Source organism: Macrobrachium nipponense, chromosome 6 (genome assembly GCF_015104395.2).
Source record: "Macrobrachium nipponense isolate FS-2020 chromosome 6, ASM1510439v2, whole genome shotgun sequence".
Classification (NCBI taxonomy): Eukaryota; Metazoa; Arthropoda; class Malacostraca; order Decapoda; family Palaemonidae; genus Macrobrachium; species Macrobrachium nipponense.
In genome coordinates, this window is record NC_061108.1 from 117,148,242 (window position 1) to 117,165,892 (window position 17,651).

The following is a 17,651-nucleotide window of genomic DNA, read 5'->3' on the forward strand; positions in this document are numbered from 1 at the left end:
TTATTGCCTTGCCTTACTTCATCTCTAATATCATGCCTTGTTTCAACATTTCAATATATGTATTTAATAGAATGAAAATTGTGCCGCACATTGCACCTAGATATAGAAAGTCATTTAAAATGTGCAATTTTAGCTCTTGATAAGGCGTTTTTCTTTTGCCTTTTCCAGATGTCAAACAGGTTAAATGAATGCTCTTGTTCCTATCTAGATCCCAGAGACGTTAATAAAATGTAAAAAGAACATTTCTGAAGTATGTATAGTTAAATTATTGCTACACTCTTCAGCTGCGTTAGTAAAACGGCGTTGCAGTTTGTAATTCAGAATAACGGGGAAAGACGTATGAAACACATCGCAGTTGTTACAAATAAAAGGTCTCTTGTCGAAAGCTTTTGTGAAAACAGAAAAGAAAAAAATGGGGAGACAATTAGCCTTCGCAGATAAAATACGCCTCTGTTTAAAATCCCGTTTACGAGAGCTTTTATGAAAGAATAATAAGGTAAGCGACTCTGACAAAAAATGAAATTTAGAGGAGTGGAAAATGTCAGTTTTAGATCCACATCCATTTCCGAAATTACATTTCCACTTCAGTGATCAGGTTTTGCTCTCTCACTCTTCTGTTTCGTCCCTCTGAGTAAACGGTCATGATGTTCAAATAATGATCGTTCTAGACTTGCCACGTATCAGTAATTTAATTGTTTATTTCCTGTATAAAGTATTTCGACATTTTCTATTTCGGGCAGTTGGGAAATCATTTCATGGAACACTTGTTTGATCGTTATAAGTTTACAGTATGTTTTTAATGTGTTGACCCAAACATATACATGTACATGGATGTGTATAGACTAATTAATCACAACAGCAGTTGGCTGCACATATTTTATATTTGTAGTAAGCGGTTCGAATATTGCAATAGAATAGGTACAACAACAACAACAATAAAGCATTCAGAATGAATGGTTTTCATTTTGTGTAGAAAGAGATTCGTATGTGACTGAATAAAAAATATCAAATTTCAACATAACTTTTCGAAGAAATAAATATACCAGACAATTAGTCTCATATTCGGTGTTGTGCATTTTTGTGTCCTGATAAAAATGAAATTACATTTTCACAATTTTGTTCTCTTTCTCTGTAATGTCAGGAAAAGAAATGTTTAAAAGATTTGAAAGCTAAAAATTCTTGCGTTACTGATCCTTTACTGACAGGAAGATTTTTCTTTTCCTTTTTATTTTCTGCGGGGACAAATGTCATTGACCTCGTCGTCAACTCATCAAGAAAACCGAAGTCTGCCAGACAGAAACTTTTAATTAGAGCCTCATTTTAGGCCGTCATGGTTAATATTTTTTCCTGGTGATGGAAATATTAAACTCTACCAGCGTTACCTCTTTCTGAATAATATCACGAACGAAAGATAAAGTTCAATAGACAATTAGGTTCCATGAAATTTGCTGGAAAATTTCCCACCTTTTTTAATGCTCTCCAGATGCAAGTGTAATTGAATTCGCTTATCATTTTATTCTCCTTTCTGAATATTTCCCAACAGCCACAGGTGGGCAGAGACCTAAACGAAGTGATGCCTCCTGGGGAAAGACCTTCTGCAACAGCCAAGAAGACTGCGTCGTCCTGGAACCGGAAATGGAGTTATCACTATCACCATCAGCACCGCATGCGACACCATCACACAAAACGTAAGAAAGGAAGAGAGACTCATACATACTTTCGACCTATAGGATGCTATTTCAGTGACTGACCAGCATTGTCTTAGTTGTGAAACTTTGTAAGGTTAATAGTGTTATCAAAAACTGAAATTACATTTGACTTACACTGCAATTTCAGCTCTCGTCACCTTTGCATTGAATAATCAGTCACGTTATTGTGACATTCCCAAAGAAATGACCATTTCCCATAACGTTCAGGTATCCCAGTTTCTATCTGTGAAGATTCAACCTCATGAACCACTCGAAGGTAGTTAACGTGGCGGACTAAATCATGTCGATTGTCCTTGTTGTTTCAACAGATCAGTTCATGCAAAACGAGCGAGAATGCGGAGGGGGCTGTCTCAACGGGGGAGTGTGTGTTTACGGAGGCGTTTGTCACTGCAGGGGAGGCTGGAGGGGCAGAAGGTGCGAGCAGGCAGATTGTGGACGCGGCTGCATGAATGGAGGTGTCTGCATTGCGCCCGACACCTGTCGCTGTCCGCATGGGTACACGGGCACCTACTGCCACGATGGTGAGTACCCTCTATGGCTTGGGTATGGGATAGTGGGTCTTATTCTTTGAAAATTGAAAGATGTCTACCCTTTGGAAGCGTTGTTTGTTAGCTCTTCTACTTCCTCAGATGATCTGTATATGGAACTTTTCATGTTTGGAGATGACGCAAGCGGTCTCGCGACTGATTTAAAATTTATAGTCTCGCCCTGCAGAGTATGGTATTGGTGTTCTTTTACACAAGATAATATTGCTTCTCTGGTCGGCGATTCAGTCATTAATGCCATTTCTAAACTTGCATTTCAGTAAAAAATAATTTTATTTGACACTGATAAAAATTTGTCATTTTTTTCGGTTCCGAATTCCCGACTGATGAGACAGAGTGGTCTTTTTAAACTTTCTCCTTGTAGGTATGGATGTAGTGTATCGTGAATTACATTCACCGTCATATTTTTTATACCATTGGTAAATTCATGATTATAGGAGGAAAACCAGGAGGTGAATGCCTCCGAGGTTAGGTTAACTTAGAGGTCCTTTGGCTTTATGGTACATATGCAGCAAATATGCCAGAATGACAACAGTTGTGGTGACTCTGGTAGCTTACAGCTCCATGGTTTTCACCGAGTGAAATTCGATCATCCGTGTTCTGAAGTCGAAGTACATAAAATTGCTTCTGAATATGTAACAATTGATTTAATACGTAGGCTAAAACTGTATTTGACAGAGTCTATCGATTAACTTGTTGCTACCAAACTTTGCACCAGGCAGTGAAAATGAGTAACAAAGACTGCAATAACACCTGTTTGATCGCCCAGTGCCGTTCACTACTTTTAACTCTAGTAAAATGAAAATAAATAAATAATTTGTGGATCTGTGCAATGTCTGGAAACAAGAAGCAAACAGAAACCAGAGAAACGTCACATCGCGTTTAGGTAGTTTAATTCTTAGCCACCGTCAGCAAAACATGCTAGAATTCAATTTCTCATATTTTCGGCAGCGCGTAAAATTTCACACATAAAAGTATAACCTCTGCGTATCATCTGGAGAAAATGGATATCTTGGGTTTTGAAGAGATGTCATTTTCTTGTGTGAACGGATCACCTGGAAGAAAATTACCTTTGCGTTGTGAGATCCGCTGTCACCATGACAGTTTATTCAAGGTGGAAATTGGGTAAGGTGATACATAGACGACCTTTGAAATGGTGTTCGTGTAAATTTGTTTATATATCTCCTGGGAAAGTTCGTTGTGATGATATCCTCACACACTGTTACTTCACTTTTTCATATCAGTATATTATATTTTTTCAATAATTTATCATTCTACTCTTAGTGTACCCCCGTAGGGAGGTATTGCGGTGCACTGTACGCATTACTAAAGGCTCTTTGCAGCGTCCCTAGTTGCAACCCCTTTCATTCCTTTTACTGTACCTCTTTTCATATTCTCTTCCTTTCATCTTACTTTCCACCCGCTCCTAACAGTTGCTACATAATGCAGCTGCAAAGTTTTTCTCCTGCACACCTTTCAAACCTCTTTACTTCAATTTCTGTTTCAGCGCTGAAAGACCTCGTAGGTCACAGCGCTTGGTCTTTGGCCTAAATTCTGTATTCTGTCTATCTTAGCGTAGCCGGTTCATCAAAATGATGACAGTGTTTAAGTAATTGTGCATTTACATCTTACATAGATATTGACGGTACGAACATGAATTGGTGAAGCTGATTGCTTCCTGAATGTTATGTAGAGAAACATTATGTTAAGGTAAATATAACTCTGTCTGGTCCCTATGCTCTATATGAAAACAAATACCGAATCATGAATGAAATAAGTTTTTAATAAATACAGATACTGTTCCTGTACTGTAAAGAAAAACGTGTGATGTAATATGCTATAATAGTCAGTGGTTCACATAAATAGTAAAAGATTTTATATAATTGGAAGTGCAGTTTATCGTATCGTTTCATGGCACAAAACATTTTTTTTATTTTTGAAATATTTTCCTTAGCATGAAAAGTAACTTTATACGGAGCAATCAATCAATCAATAAATATATATATATATATATATATATAATATATATATATATATATATATATATGTGTGTGTGTGTGTATGTGTGTAAGTATGTATGTATATAAAGTATTTATATATATTGCAAGAGTACTTCTCAATAGACAATCGTAATTTCTTTCATTCTTTAACGAATATTTTCCTTACCATGAGCACTTACCCCATGGAACAATCGGATAAATGTCACAAAAGTTATCAACAGAAAGTCGTAATTTGGTTTCTTATACCTTATGTTTTAATGTACAATACCTACCATAAAAAATATTAAAAACTGTATCGTTTGAAAAGTAATTTATCAGTTTTGAATTGCTATAAAAAAAAATCGGTAATGCTATTTCTCTAGCAGTGTGATAATTTTTGTTTCTGGGTAACGTCACCTTGTTATAATATTTCTATTTTATTTTTTCTTTGTTTTTTTTAATGATATGATGAATTACAACTGGCATACAAAACTGAGCATCCTAGCGTGGAAGCTTTAAGACGATCAAAGAAAAGTGTCTCTAAGAGTGAATGAGTGAATTGAGATCAGCGAGGCATCGGTGCTCCAGCCTTGAAGTGTACAGAACAAAAAATATGGTTACATAGTCCGTTTTATATACTACGATTATAATTTTTAAAGGCAAAATTTCATTGGTAACGATTGGATATCCCTCAGATTGAGTGTGTAGAATCATTAATGTTTTTTAAGGCTGTCTTCTGTTTCTTCAGTAGTTTATGTTTTGTAAGGTTCTGTAAAGTTCTGTTAAATACCAGCTCTACCCTATCTTGAAAAAATGCCGGTTGTGAATTTCATGAATGTTTGAGATGGCCACCTTCACCGCGTGAAAATCTTGTTCATATTAATCTCCAGGATGTCTATAGAAAATCAGAGACTCGCAAGAATTCTGCAGACTCTAGATTAATGTAAGTATATTCTTGCTCTTACATCCTTGTCTTAAACCTTAGAAATCCATTCAGTAGTATTTGACAGTCTCTTGACTTTGTAAAACATTTGCGTTTGGCTTTAAGAATCACATGAATTCCATAGACATTGCTCACATTCGTAGGATTTCTTTTAATTATTGTGAGGATCAGCGAGACAAATTTCGATGTTTTTGGAAGCGACGTGCTAAGATGTACTGGTACATAATGGAACATGAAGACATCCAAGAGGTTTGTGAAACGTTGGTATATCCTTGGATACTAGACATATAGACAACATTGGAGAAGTTAAACGTATGCGAGGATCCTTGTATTTACTGATACAAGTAGGTATCCAGTATTCTGACAGTGAAGACTTCTTGAAAGCTTATGAGATTTGTGTGTACATGTAACATATGCTATTTTGTGTACGTCTTCTGAAGATATTTATATCCATTATAGTAGTTATTTTAAGGATCATTATGAAGATTAGAAAGTGCTCATACATTGAATGAACTGATGATCATTATTTCTTGATTCCCAAAATATAAAATAAGTCGGGGAAAGCTTCCAGTCCTCTCCAAAACTTCGAGCCTTATTAAAGAGAACGAATCCACTGCTTGCCCAATGTGCGACCGTGACTCATCAATAATACTAGGGCGGATAACGAGCGTTTACACGGAATTACATCCATTATCATTTCCACACGAGATTCTATTATTAGCTGTTCGACGGTCAAGAGCCGATGTTAGTCCAAGATTCACTAAATCCTAACAACGAAGCAATATGAGACTTGGTAACAGTATTGTCGACGCTCGTTTAAAACTTTTCCTTCATCCTCTGGCCATTTAGATTCCTTCTCAGCAGAGCCCTCCAAATGCGAGTGGAAGTACAAAACAATAACGTTCCAGCAGTCGTGTTTATGGCTCCTTTCGTTGGGTGCTCTCTGAATAGAATGCGCCAGACTGGTGTCCATCATCTTAAAAACGCCTCCAGATTTAATGGTTAGCTGTCGCGAGGATTAATAGGAAATGCCATTGCCATCCATTCCCCTCCCTTTGTGGTGTAGTCTGTCCCCCCTCCCTCTCGTTTTTGTGTACTCTAATTTGGGCCCCTTCAGTTTCGTTGTTTGTGTCTTTTCATTACTGGGATCTACTCTTAAGCTTTGTTGGCTTCGAACAAAAAGGGAAGAAAAAGGATGAAAAATAAACTGGGTTCAGACAGAAATTAATTGCTCTTTAAATGGAGTTCTTTGGGAAATAAATGAGATAACTTTGCGAACACATGGCTTGTTAAAACATTTTCCTCGGTTGTGTTGTTGCAAGTAACTCCTTTGTCCTGTTTCTGTTTTGTACTTTATTCGTGAGAATTTCACTCTTCATTTGCTCAAGATAAAGGGTTGATAAGATAAGAGAATAGCCTGAGTTACTGAAGCTTTCTTAGAATGATCGTAATTTTCAAAGACTTAATTTTAGCTTTATAGTTTAATATCTAGTTATTTCCTCACCATCATAGCGGTGGGGTATGATAAAGAAGAAAATATTGCTTGGTTATTCTAATTAAATTTCTTGAGAGAGAGAGAGAGAGAGAGAGAGAGAAAGGGAGAAGGGAGAGATTATTCTTGATAGAGAGAGAGAGAGAGAGAGAGAGAGAATTGATTAGGCGTGAATATGAACAATTGTCTGAAAATCGGGCAGAACCGTTATGTCGTTCATTTTTTCAACATGTGGGTCATTCCTTTCTCAGAAGAATTTCTGAAAATGTGCGTTCATTTTGAATGATAATGCGGCAGGTCACTTTTAAGAGATTGCCGAATTAATATCTAATTCTCAACACACTCCTAAAGCACTAACATTTTAAACGTTTCTGTGGTAGCATCTAAGATGTAGTCAAGTTCCTTACTTCCTTGAGTCGAAACAGCCTACAACTTGAAACCTAGAAATCTCTACATCAATATTTTAAGTGAATATATTTTATATGTATATTTTATATCAAGAAGTAGGAAAACGCAAAGTATTCAATTCCTAGGGCCATTCTTTTTTTCGGCAAATGTCTGAGTAATCAGGAAATATGAATGATTATAATCCTGTTATTTGTGTTTCTTTGAATTTCCAAATTGGGTTTTTCTTCATATCTGAAATTTGCTCCTAAAATTCAGACGTATCGCAGTTCTGTTCATCTTTGCTTAAGTTCAAAGGAAACTTCTCATTAACTTTCTAATTGTCTTGTCGGCTCAGGTATATAATATTATGATTTCATTTTATACGAGAGAAAAATAATCCCGTCACATATAATTAGGATTAAGTACCACATTCGGTTTGTCCAACTCGAAAGAACAGTTGCACCGTTACAAAGTTGCCAGACTCATTGCGAGTGAAAATTTCCGTAACATATCTAGATATTAACATGATGATATTTCTCAAACATGTTCACAAACCTCGTCTTATTTGAACTTTCCGTAACAGCTGTCTGCAGCCCTTCGTGTGCAAATGGAGGTACTTGTATCATACCTGGTCTCTGTGCTTGCCCCTCTGGGTTTCTTCCTCCAGCATGTACTCGTAAGTTTACTATGTTGATTTGAGTTTGTTTGTTCCATTTAGTTGTAAATTGTCTTTATTTTCCTTTTTTTTTTTTTTTTTACTTATCAGGTACATAGGCACTTTTGCTTAGTTTTTTTTTTTTTTTTTTTTTTTCGGTACACAAGCACTTGGAAATGTTTGTTTGCATTTATGCCTTCTTATACCCTGTGTTTTTTTTTTTCTTATTTAACTCTCATTCTTTATTTCTATTAGTTCATTTTTCCTTTGCAGCAGTTATTGAATTGATAAAAACTCAGACTCATCACATCATCAAAGTAGTTGTAGAGTCTAGCATTTTTACATTTTCATAGTTTCTGCTACTTTCTTCTTCTTCTTTTTTTTATTTCTTATACAACGCACGGTAATGTAAATATCATCACATTCACATTTTCCAGCCTCTGTTTCCGCTGGAAGGATCGTCCCGTTTCGAATTTCTTTCTCCATTATGTTAATCCTTCTTTGTGTAGTTTATCTCAGGATATGCTAAATTTGCTTTACCATTCACGTCTACTGTATTCAACTTTCATACCTTTATTTTTTAGTTTTAGTTCCAGTGTATATGAAACGCCCCTTTTTTTTTTAGCTCATTTGCCATATATAAATTAAATTATCCTATGTCTAATTTTATGTGATTCAGTTCCTTTACGTATCAAGCCAGATTATTTTTACGTTGTTCAAATAATATATTAAGTCTCCTGCGTCTCTTATTTTACTGTGTTTGTGTGTGAAGTCTCCGTTTTATAGTTCAGTTCCAACATATGTTAGTTTTTTCTGATTTCAGTTTTAATTTTTCCATTTGCTTAACCATTTTCCAAATGAGTCAATCACCCATCTCTAATTTTAATTCCTGTGTACGACAAACCATCATTTTCATAATACGTGTTTATAAGAAACCTCCCTTTCCTAATTAAATTTATGTGCTCAGTCTCCATTGGAAGTTTAATTCCCATTCCTGTTAATTCCTTGGAATTCTGTTCCTAGCCATGTGCACTAAGCGTTGCCTACACGGGGGAATGTGCACTGGTGTAGATATGTGCACGTGTCCCAGTGGGTACAGTGGACCGAGGTGCGAATCTGCAGTATGCACGCCTCACTGTCAGCACGGAGGACGCTGTGTCGCTCCTGGTGTTTGTTCATGCACAGCTGGGTACGGCGGACCCATCTGCCAAAGACGTAAGTCGTTAGACACGGGTCCTTAACCTCCTGATGACTCCAGACCCCCAATGAATTGCCCAATATGGTTCCATACCCCCTTTGCTTAAGTCTACTTAAGTCCTATTTGTTGGCAATATTAATTAATATACTTAGTTTAATACATACTTTAGGTATAAATAGCTAGGAATAGAACATACAAGATTAAAAGCATTTATAGTTTTATATAGTTATTTATGTACAAAATGTACCCATGTATACATTGACTCTTTAAAATCAAATATATTATCCAGAGATCAAGTCCCATACCCCCAGCATGTGACTCTCATACCCCCAAGGGGTATGGATACCTCCTGATAAGAACCCCTGCGTCAGAGCATCAATCACTCCTCGGATGATAGAAGACTTTTAAAAACTCTATATTTTAATGAGCTTTTAATATTCATTTTTGCCCATTTTTATTTAGCTACAATTCTCTTACTTTTTTTGTTAACTTTTAATTTTTCTAAACCTTTTACGATAAATTATTTATTTAATACTTTAAATTTGTTTGACCAGTTTTTCTCTTCTTCATGAGTATATTTTCAGTTTTTTTTTTTTTTATTGCTCTTATAAGTAGAAGTAGTGTTCAGTTTTTTTTTTTTTTTTTTTGCTCTTTTTATTTTTTTATTGCTCTTATAAGTAGTAGTATGGTTCATTTGAGAACATGACAGGCCATCTGTTCCAGCCGTGTGTCGACCGCCGTGCCAGAATGGTGGTGCATGTGTAGCCCCTTACAGATGTCGCTGTCCGAACGGTACATTTGGTTCATACTGCCAGAATTGTGAGTTTTTGTTTTACACCATTTTTTTCTTAAGTTTTTATAGTTTGTCCTGTGAAACAGCCTTTTCTTATTTCTTCAATTTTTTTTCCTCATTCCCATCTCCGTCATTCTTACTATTTTTACACTCTTAAGTAATTTTTGGTTGTCATTTATTTATTTATTTGTTAATTTATGTTTGTTCATTGCATTCGCTGAAAGCTCATATTTCTGGAATAAAACTATGATTCTCATTCTCGGCGTTGATGCTTAAGTAAATCTAGGTTTTTTCGATTCTTTTACGCTGAGCTAGAGAATTTTCCCGTCTTGCCTATTTTTAGGGCAGTGTGTTCAGCCATCCCTTGCCTCTGTCATCATCAGCTCTTTATTCGAAACTACAGCATTTCGCACTAACCTTTGTCACTTTTATCATTTATCGGTCTTCCAGTGCAATTCAAAATGGCCTTATTGGTACCGGGTCCTAGGTTTTGATTCTAAATACCCATCTCACCTAATCCTCTCAGGTTGCCAAAACTGTCCAGACTTCACCATGGTAACATGGAGATTGCCACTGGACCGATTGCTCGCTTCAGAACGTTTTCATTTCATTTTAACTTTTTTTTTTCTTTTTTTATCGAGGCGATTTAATTTGTCGCATGCGGCACTCAAAATACCACGAAACCGTGGTGCAGCATCACGTAGCCAAAAATCATTGTGAAGCGAAATATTCGTAGCTCTCAATAACTAAGAATATACAGTTGTTAATTGTTGTTAGTAATGCTAGGATACGAGTCTTACCCGTCAAACGGGGATAAATGAGGAAAAGAAAAAATAAATCACAAAATCATAAAAATATTCTATTACAGTACATTAAAAAAGTGCATTAACATTCGCTCTTCAAAATCTTACGATTGATTTAATAAGTTCTTGAGGATACTTATGTCGAAAGGTATTTACCGTGTCTCCACGAGTTGGTTATATGTTTTATTTCGCCGTCAATTTGGGGAGGAATGATTACTTCTGTGAATTCTGCTCTTGAATCTTTATCGAACACTGTTTGGGTTTTGGGCGTCATTGTTGTAACGCCTCTGTCTTTTGGACCATTCGTGGAAATTGGTTGTTTCTTAAATTTCCCAGGCCGTCCTTCTTGTTGAGAAATATTTAATCTTTTCCTTAATATTTAGGCTTGCCTTTTTTCCCCCTCATACTTTCCTTTTTTTGTTCATGGGGTAAATACCCCGTCCCCATTGATCGTCTAGATTCTAATCAAAGAAATCCTACAAGAAACGTTGTCCACAGTGTTGTAAACCATTAAAAAAACTTCTACTTTCAACGTGTGGGTCTAGTTTGAACGAGTAGCAGCTCTCTCTCTCTCTCTCTCTCTCTCTCTCTCTCTCTCTCTCTCTCTCTCTCTCTCTCCCCTCACATTTCCTGTCAGTGCAGTGGACGTTTCCCGCAGACGCAAGACTAGGGTTTTATATTTTTTATGTATTTTTTTTAATTCGCGGGAACTTTACCAATTGAGTTTTTCAATAAAGCATAAGTAACGTTACTTTCTCTTCGTGAATTTATACATTTTCGTTGACCGTCATTATTATTCTTATAATAGTAGGTCGGTTGAAAATGTCGTAAACTTTTTTTTTTATTCGTTCTTATTGGGTCTTGGTATTGCGATGCTGAAAATAAGGAAGGCTCCCGAAGGTGATTGTTTTGAAATGAGGATACTAGCCTCAGGCCAATGTCGCCTATTAGATTACATCAGTAAAGCATTTGTGATCGGAGATGTTTAGCAGAGGAAAAAATATGCTTATAAGTTTTAGCTGTGATGAACAGATCGGGAATTCTCTATATTCAATCATTGTTGTTTTAATGAGTAATGTAGCATGGCAACTTTAGTCCTTAGACAGTTTGAAATTTCACCAAAGAGATCTAAACAGTTTTTCAAAAGAGATCAGATATAATCACAAATAGCGCAAATAGAGAGTTTGAGCGTCAAGTTTTTCGAAGAATGGAAAGAATATGAAGTTTTCAAATATTCAGACTACAAAGTAAACAGAACTGTTTTGTTAATTCTTATTGTTATTGATGAGGTTTTGGAAATTTGGTCCTCAGTAGTATATAGTATATATAATGTTGTGTATATATATATTATAATATAATTCTAATCTATATAATATATAATATGTATATATATATATATATAATGTATGGTATGTATGTATGTAATGTTAAATAGTATTATTATGTATGTATGTATGTGTTGTATGTATGTATTACGGTATGTATGTATGTATGTATTGCATGTAATGTATAATATATATATATCATAATTATTATATATATATATTATGTATATATACATATATATATATATATATATATATATATATATATATATATATATATGTATGTATGTATGTATGTATGTATGTATGTATGTATGTATGTATGTATGTATGTATGATGATGTATGTATTGTATGTATGTAGTATGTATGTATGTATGTATGTATGTATGTATGTATATATATACATATATATATATATATAAATTATATATTATATAATATTTATATATATAATATATAAATATATATACATATATATATATAATCTATATATTATAGTTATATATCTAGATATATATATATATATATATATATATATATATATATAAAACGTGTGTGTGTCTCCTTTACTATTTGACTATTGTTTGGAATAATGAGTAAAGATAAGAAAAAGTCTATTTTTTCATGTGGGAATGAGGTATTAACGAGAGAAGGAATGATTTGCTGTTAATGATAATGAATATTTTTTTAAGAGCGTTTGATCTTATGGAGCCCACATAGAGGTTAAGTCACCGCTTGATAAATTCAGGAATAAGGGAAATGTATTTTTCAAATTATCATGTGTATAATTTAAAAAATTCTTTTGTTTAATAACGTTTTGGGTACATCCTATATACCCTATGTTAGGCCATGAGTTTTCATTCCAGTGTTAGTTTTTCATTTAGATTAGACAACCTCGATCCAGTGATATTACAACGTAAAGTTTCCATTTTTTTTATTACAAAATTTCTGTATGCTATAAAAATATGAATATTGATTTTCCTCGGTGGTTGAAACTTAATTTATTTTCTTCTTTTGATTGAGCTTGAGGAAGGAATCAGTAAACGGTATTTTAGTTATTAATATTAGAATTTCATGAAACTTTCTCTACTGCCTACCCCCTTGACAAATACCCACTCATGGTATTTATACCTACGCTCATCATATCTTATCGCACCATTGTTCTACCCATTGGAGTGCTGTGTCGTTTGCTGTTCTTACATCCATGTCCGAACAAGTGGGCCCCTAGTGGGCAACTGCACAAGGTGTGATTCATATTTTAGATTGGTTCCCCACAGGGGCATTCAGCACCATTTGTGTGACCCCATCTCTGGAGGTTAAAAGGATAAAAAGGATACCTACGCTTATATTATTTTAATAAACCGGAAAATTTTTCTTGCTGAGATTTACTTTTAATCATTGAGGAAAAAAAGTAAAGGACGAACCGATACAGCCTTGGCTATATACCATTCCTTTAGGGAGATTGGAAAATGGTGCAAAAAAATGAAGAGCATATTTGAGCCTTGTTTCATGCCGAGGGAAATTCGTGTAGCTTTGCTAAACCAATTTCACGTTACAAGAGATATTTTGTTACAGCGAGTAGGTAAGCGAACCTAGGTTTTTTTATTTTAATCCATACTCACTTTTCGCGCGCAATTCTGCTGCAGTCTACCGGTTATTTTGTTAGTGTTCTTTTATTTCTCGAAAGTGACCAGTTCATTTAATTTTCGTCATTGGAGTGTAAGATGTAATATTCACCAATCTTTGAGAGAGAGAGAGAGAGAGAGAGAGAGAGAGAGAGAGAGAGAGAGAGAGAGAGAGAGAGAGAGAGAGAGAGAGTGGTAAGAAGTTTTTGCATTCAAATCAGTCACGAAATTTGCTACTAACTATAAAAAATGTCGGTAACTAACCAGAAAAATAATCCGATTCTCTTCTTATTTGGAGCGGAGAGAGAACTGGGAAAATAAAAGGAAGATATGCTTTTATGATTTGTTTGTATATGTAAATATGATTATAACTAGTTCTGTCACGTAACAATGAACAGAAGCCCAAAGAATAACGTTTTCCCAGCCTTCTTTTCAAAAAAATATGAGAGAGAGAGAGAGAGAGAGAGAGAGAGAGAGAGAGAGAGAGAGAGATGGTGGGGGGAGAGGAAGGGGGCAGGCACAAATCTGAAAGGGAAATATGCATACACTCGTGTCCGCTTGGGAAATGAAAAATGTGAATGCTCTTTCTGCTGGGACCTGTAAAGGAAATGTTGGGTGAATAGGAAAGTAATGTAAATAAGTCTTTTCTCCTTTTTTTTTCTTTTTTTTTTAAAGGCTGCATTTCTCAAAGCTAAGTTTGTCAGAGAAGAAAATATATATAAGATTTTACTGCCTTCATAATTGTACTCTTTTCTGCCAAGAGCACAAATTTGATTCATTACTAGACTTGTCTTCTTTTGTATTTTAATACGCTTCTTAATATTACAAACCTGTGTCAAACTGGGCTTGACCCATTTACTTTTATGTCTATGTTTTAGCTTGTAAAGTCTGTATATCTTTTTATGCACAATTATTAAACTTGCTTTATGTTATCGCCATATAAGCATTAGATTGCTTCGGCGAATTATGCGAGTTTTATGAATTTGTGTCAAATAATGACAAACAAATATACTATACTCTACTATACTATACTATGATCGCTTTTACTGGGAGATGCATCAAATGCTGGTGGTTAAGTTAAGTATATCTTAGTTTTACCAGACCACTGAGCTGATTAACAGCTCTCTTAGGGCTGGCCCGAAGGATTAGTTATTTTTACGTGGCTAGGAACCAATTGGTCACCTAGCAACGGGACCTACAGCTTATTGTGGGATCCGAACCACACTATATCGAGAAATGAATTTCTATCACCAGAAATAAATTCCTCTGATTCCGCATTGGCCGAGCAGGGAATCGAACCTCGGACCACCGGATTGGCAGCCGGGCGCGAAAACCACTCTTCAAATGCTGTTGGTAATCAAGTTTCTGATTGACTGAGAGTATTGTTATTTTTTAATACCATAAATTTTAGATTCTAAACAGAGGGGGAGGAGGTTCACTGTACTAACAAATTATGGTATGTGCCCTACATTTGGATTTATTTATTATTTTGGTTAATCATGATAGAACGTTACTGATATAGAACGTGATCTCACGGTATGCATACTAACTTATTTTACTGGAAGACAAACTGATTCATGGAAAAAAAGTGTGTTAATCACAGACCGTTTAGTACATGATAGTGATTGCTAAAGAGTACGAGGGTATCCGCAAAAATATGGTAGTTTGTAGATAAGTGAGCACAGAGTTGCCGTATGTTTGTGTCTGTATATGTGTATGTGTGTGTGTGGGTGGAATATAAAAGATGCGTGTGCGACGTCACATAAATGAACATACAAATCTTAGATTGTAGCCCAGATATTTTGTTAAGTTACTTACTGGTTTCGAAGAACAAGTTGGCGGCAAAATATTTTGCAGCAATTTGCCAACTAATTTTACTGTACTAGCGCAAGGATTATAGGCACACTATTGCAAATTATCAAGACTGGTAATCAACCAAGGCAGTAATTCATAAAAACAGAAAAATACAGTAGATTTGCGCTGCTCATCGATATTGATAACTTAGGTTATCAATACTTACTCTTAAAGAATAGCTGCACAAACAAGATTTCCTATTTTTGCTATTTTGCCAGCTCATTAGCAGGTACACGGGCAAGTTGCTAATGCAGGTACCAGTGTTACTCTTGAACGGCTACAGAAACAAGATTGCTAACCCATGAGCAAGTACACAGTCAGAATTTCAATTCTATCTCATTGTCATGTAAAAAGTCAAGCTTGGTAACAATTGAGGAACACAGCAAAGGCTGCCAACTCATGCACAGATACACAGGTAAGATTGTTAAAAACAGAATAGGTAGCACTTGACAGGGTTGGTATTTCATGAGCTATTACACAGACCATGTTGATTATCTTATGAAATGGATACCCAGGCCATCCTGTCACTGTAACCGTGATAGTGTTAGCAAGCTTTGCGCGTATTCACGAGTAAGCAACCTGCAAGTTACTCAGTCTTAAACGTTTATGTACTGGTTCATGTTCTTGCCTTGTGTGTTTACAATAGTATCGGTATACCATATCAACTGGTATACAGACACTAACATAAGTACTTGGACGAGATTGTTACTCATAGGGTTGATTCATAAACAATGTCATAAACAAGATCTTATTGCATGAACAGGTACTCAGAGTTGGTAAATCGTGAACGCACACACACTCTGCTAACTAAGTACAGAGGTGTACAGACGACATTGTTAATTCATCAATAGCTACTTAATGTCAAGTTACTAGCTCATAAACAAGAACAACAATAACATTGCCAACTTACGAATGCTAACTCAGGACTTTGTACAGAAACTTAAAGACTAACTCATTGCCAGGGTCGCTAATTCATCAACAGGTACACAAACATGATTGCTAGCTCGTGAATATATTTGTAACACTTCAGTAGTTCCCTAGTCTGCTTCACCATGAACTAGTACACTGAAAAAATTGCTAGTTTACGAACAGACTCACAGACATTGCAACCTCGTTGACAGTTACATGGACAAAAATAGTAGCACACATCAAATGGCTAACAAGTCGCACATAGGAAATATAGCTAACTTAATGCATACAGGTTTTCTTACTCTTAAACAAGTACATAGAGAGGGTTATACCTTGTGAACATGAGCATAGACTGAACCCGTGAAACTGTTGTAAAAAAATAATAGTTATATAACCCTTTGATAAAGAATGCGGTAATTGTTCCATTTAAACAGGCTAGTAAGCTAATAATAATAATAATAATAATAATAATAATAATAATAATAATAATAATAATAATAATAATAACAACAACAACAACAACAACAACAACAACAACAACAACAACAACAACAACAACTAGATGTTACTATTCAACATATGAGTTTTACGGAAATTACAGCACGCGAGTCCTTAAAAACTTTCGAAGTTTTAGTCAGCAAAGACTTTTTGTCGAAATATAGTAATGTATTTTTTTTTTCAAGCAAATAACCTAGGATAAAAAATGATGTGGAATTATTTTTAACCTCTTAACGTCCGAAAATGCACTCTCTCATATATTTTTATGTATACCATCCGATTCTAAGAAAAGAAAACCAAAGTGTCCTTGAGAGTATTTGTCAAATAAAGAATGTGAAACGACATTCATTTTTGGCAGTGGCATATTTACTTGGCATTCTGGGGAAAAAGAAGCAGCGGGAATATTGAGATAAGAAATATATTGTATAGTGTGTGTGCGAGATTTGAGAAAAAGATTTTCTTTTGTTTTCGTATTAGATGACGTTTCTAGCTCCTAGGATATAAAATCCGATATTGTATTTTTTGTGGAACTTACTCTGTCTTTTGGTGAGCCCAGCTCTGAGAGTATGCGTGTCTGTCTTTTTTTTTTTATACGTATGTATGAATATATCCTCATGAGAGATATTAAAGAAGAAAATGAAAATAACAGGAGTAGAATAAAAAAAATAACATTAAAAACAAAAGCTGTAGAATGACGAAAAATAATCAAATTATCCCTTTTCCATAAAGAGAATTAACGTTATCTTGCTCCTAACTTTGTTTATCGGGAGAGAAACTAAAATGGGTTATCTAGACTCCTAGACGTAGGTCTTTATGAACGCTCCGAAAGGTAAGGCAATTGGCTTAGCTCTGCCAAAGTCGTCTCATTTATTTTCATTTTCACCCAAAACTAGATTTGTTGCTTTTCCCCGGAAGAAGAAGAATTGCGTCCGTT

General features: G+C 35.2%; 1 protein-coding gene across 3 annotated transcripts in view; it reads left to right on the top strand.

Moving 5' to 3' along the window:
- LOC135216031 (uncharacterized) overlaps positions 1-17,651 on the top strand; it is a 922,226-nt gene that overhangs the window by 883,335 nt on the left and 21,240 nt on the right. For 2 of the 3 annotated variants that reach the window (XM_064250970.1, XM_064250971.1), the window contains 5 exons: positions 1,544-1,688; positions 2,018-2,230; positions 7,639-7,731; positions 8,734-8,925; positions 9,632-9,727. In XM_064250970.1, the coding sequence (XP_064107040.1) occupies positions 1,544-1,688; positions 2,018-2,230; positions 7,639-7,731; positions 8,734-8,925; positions 9,632-9,727 (739 nt within the window). The remainder of the gene's footprint in view (positions 1-1,543; positions 1,689-2,017; positions 2,231-7,638; positions 7,732-8,733; positions 8,926-9,631; positions 9,728-17,651) is intronic. The other variant, XM_064250973.1, reaches the window with a different exon arrangement.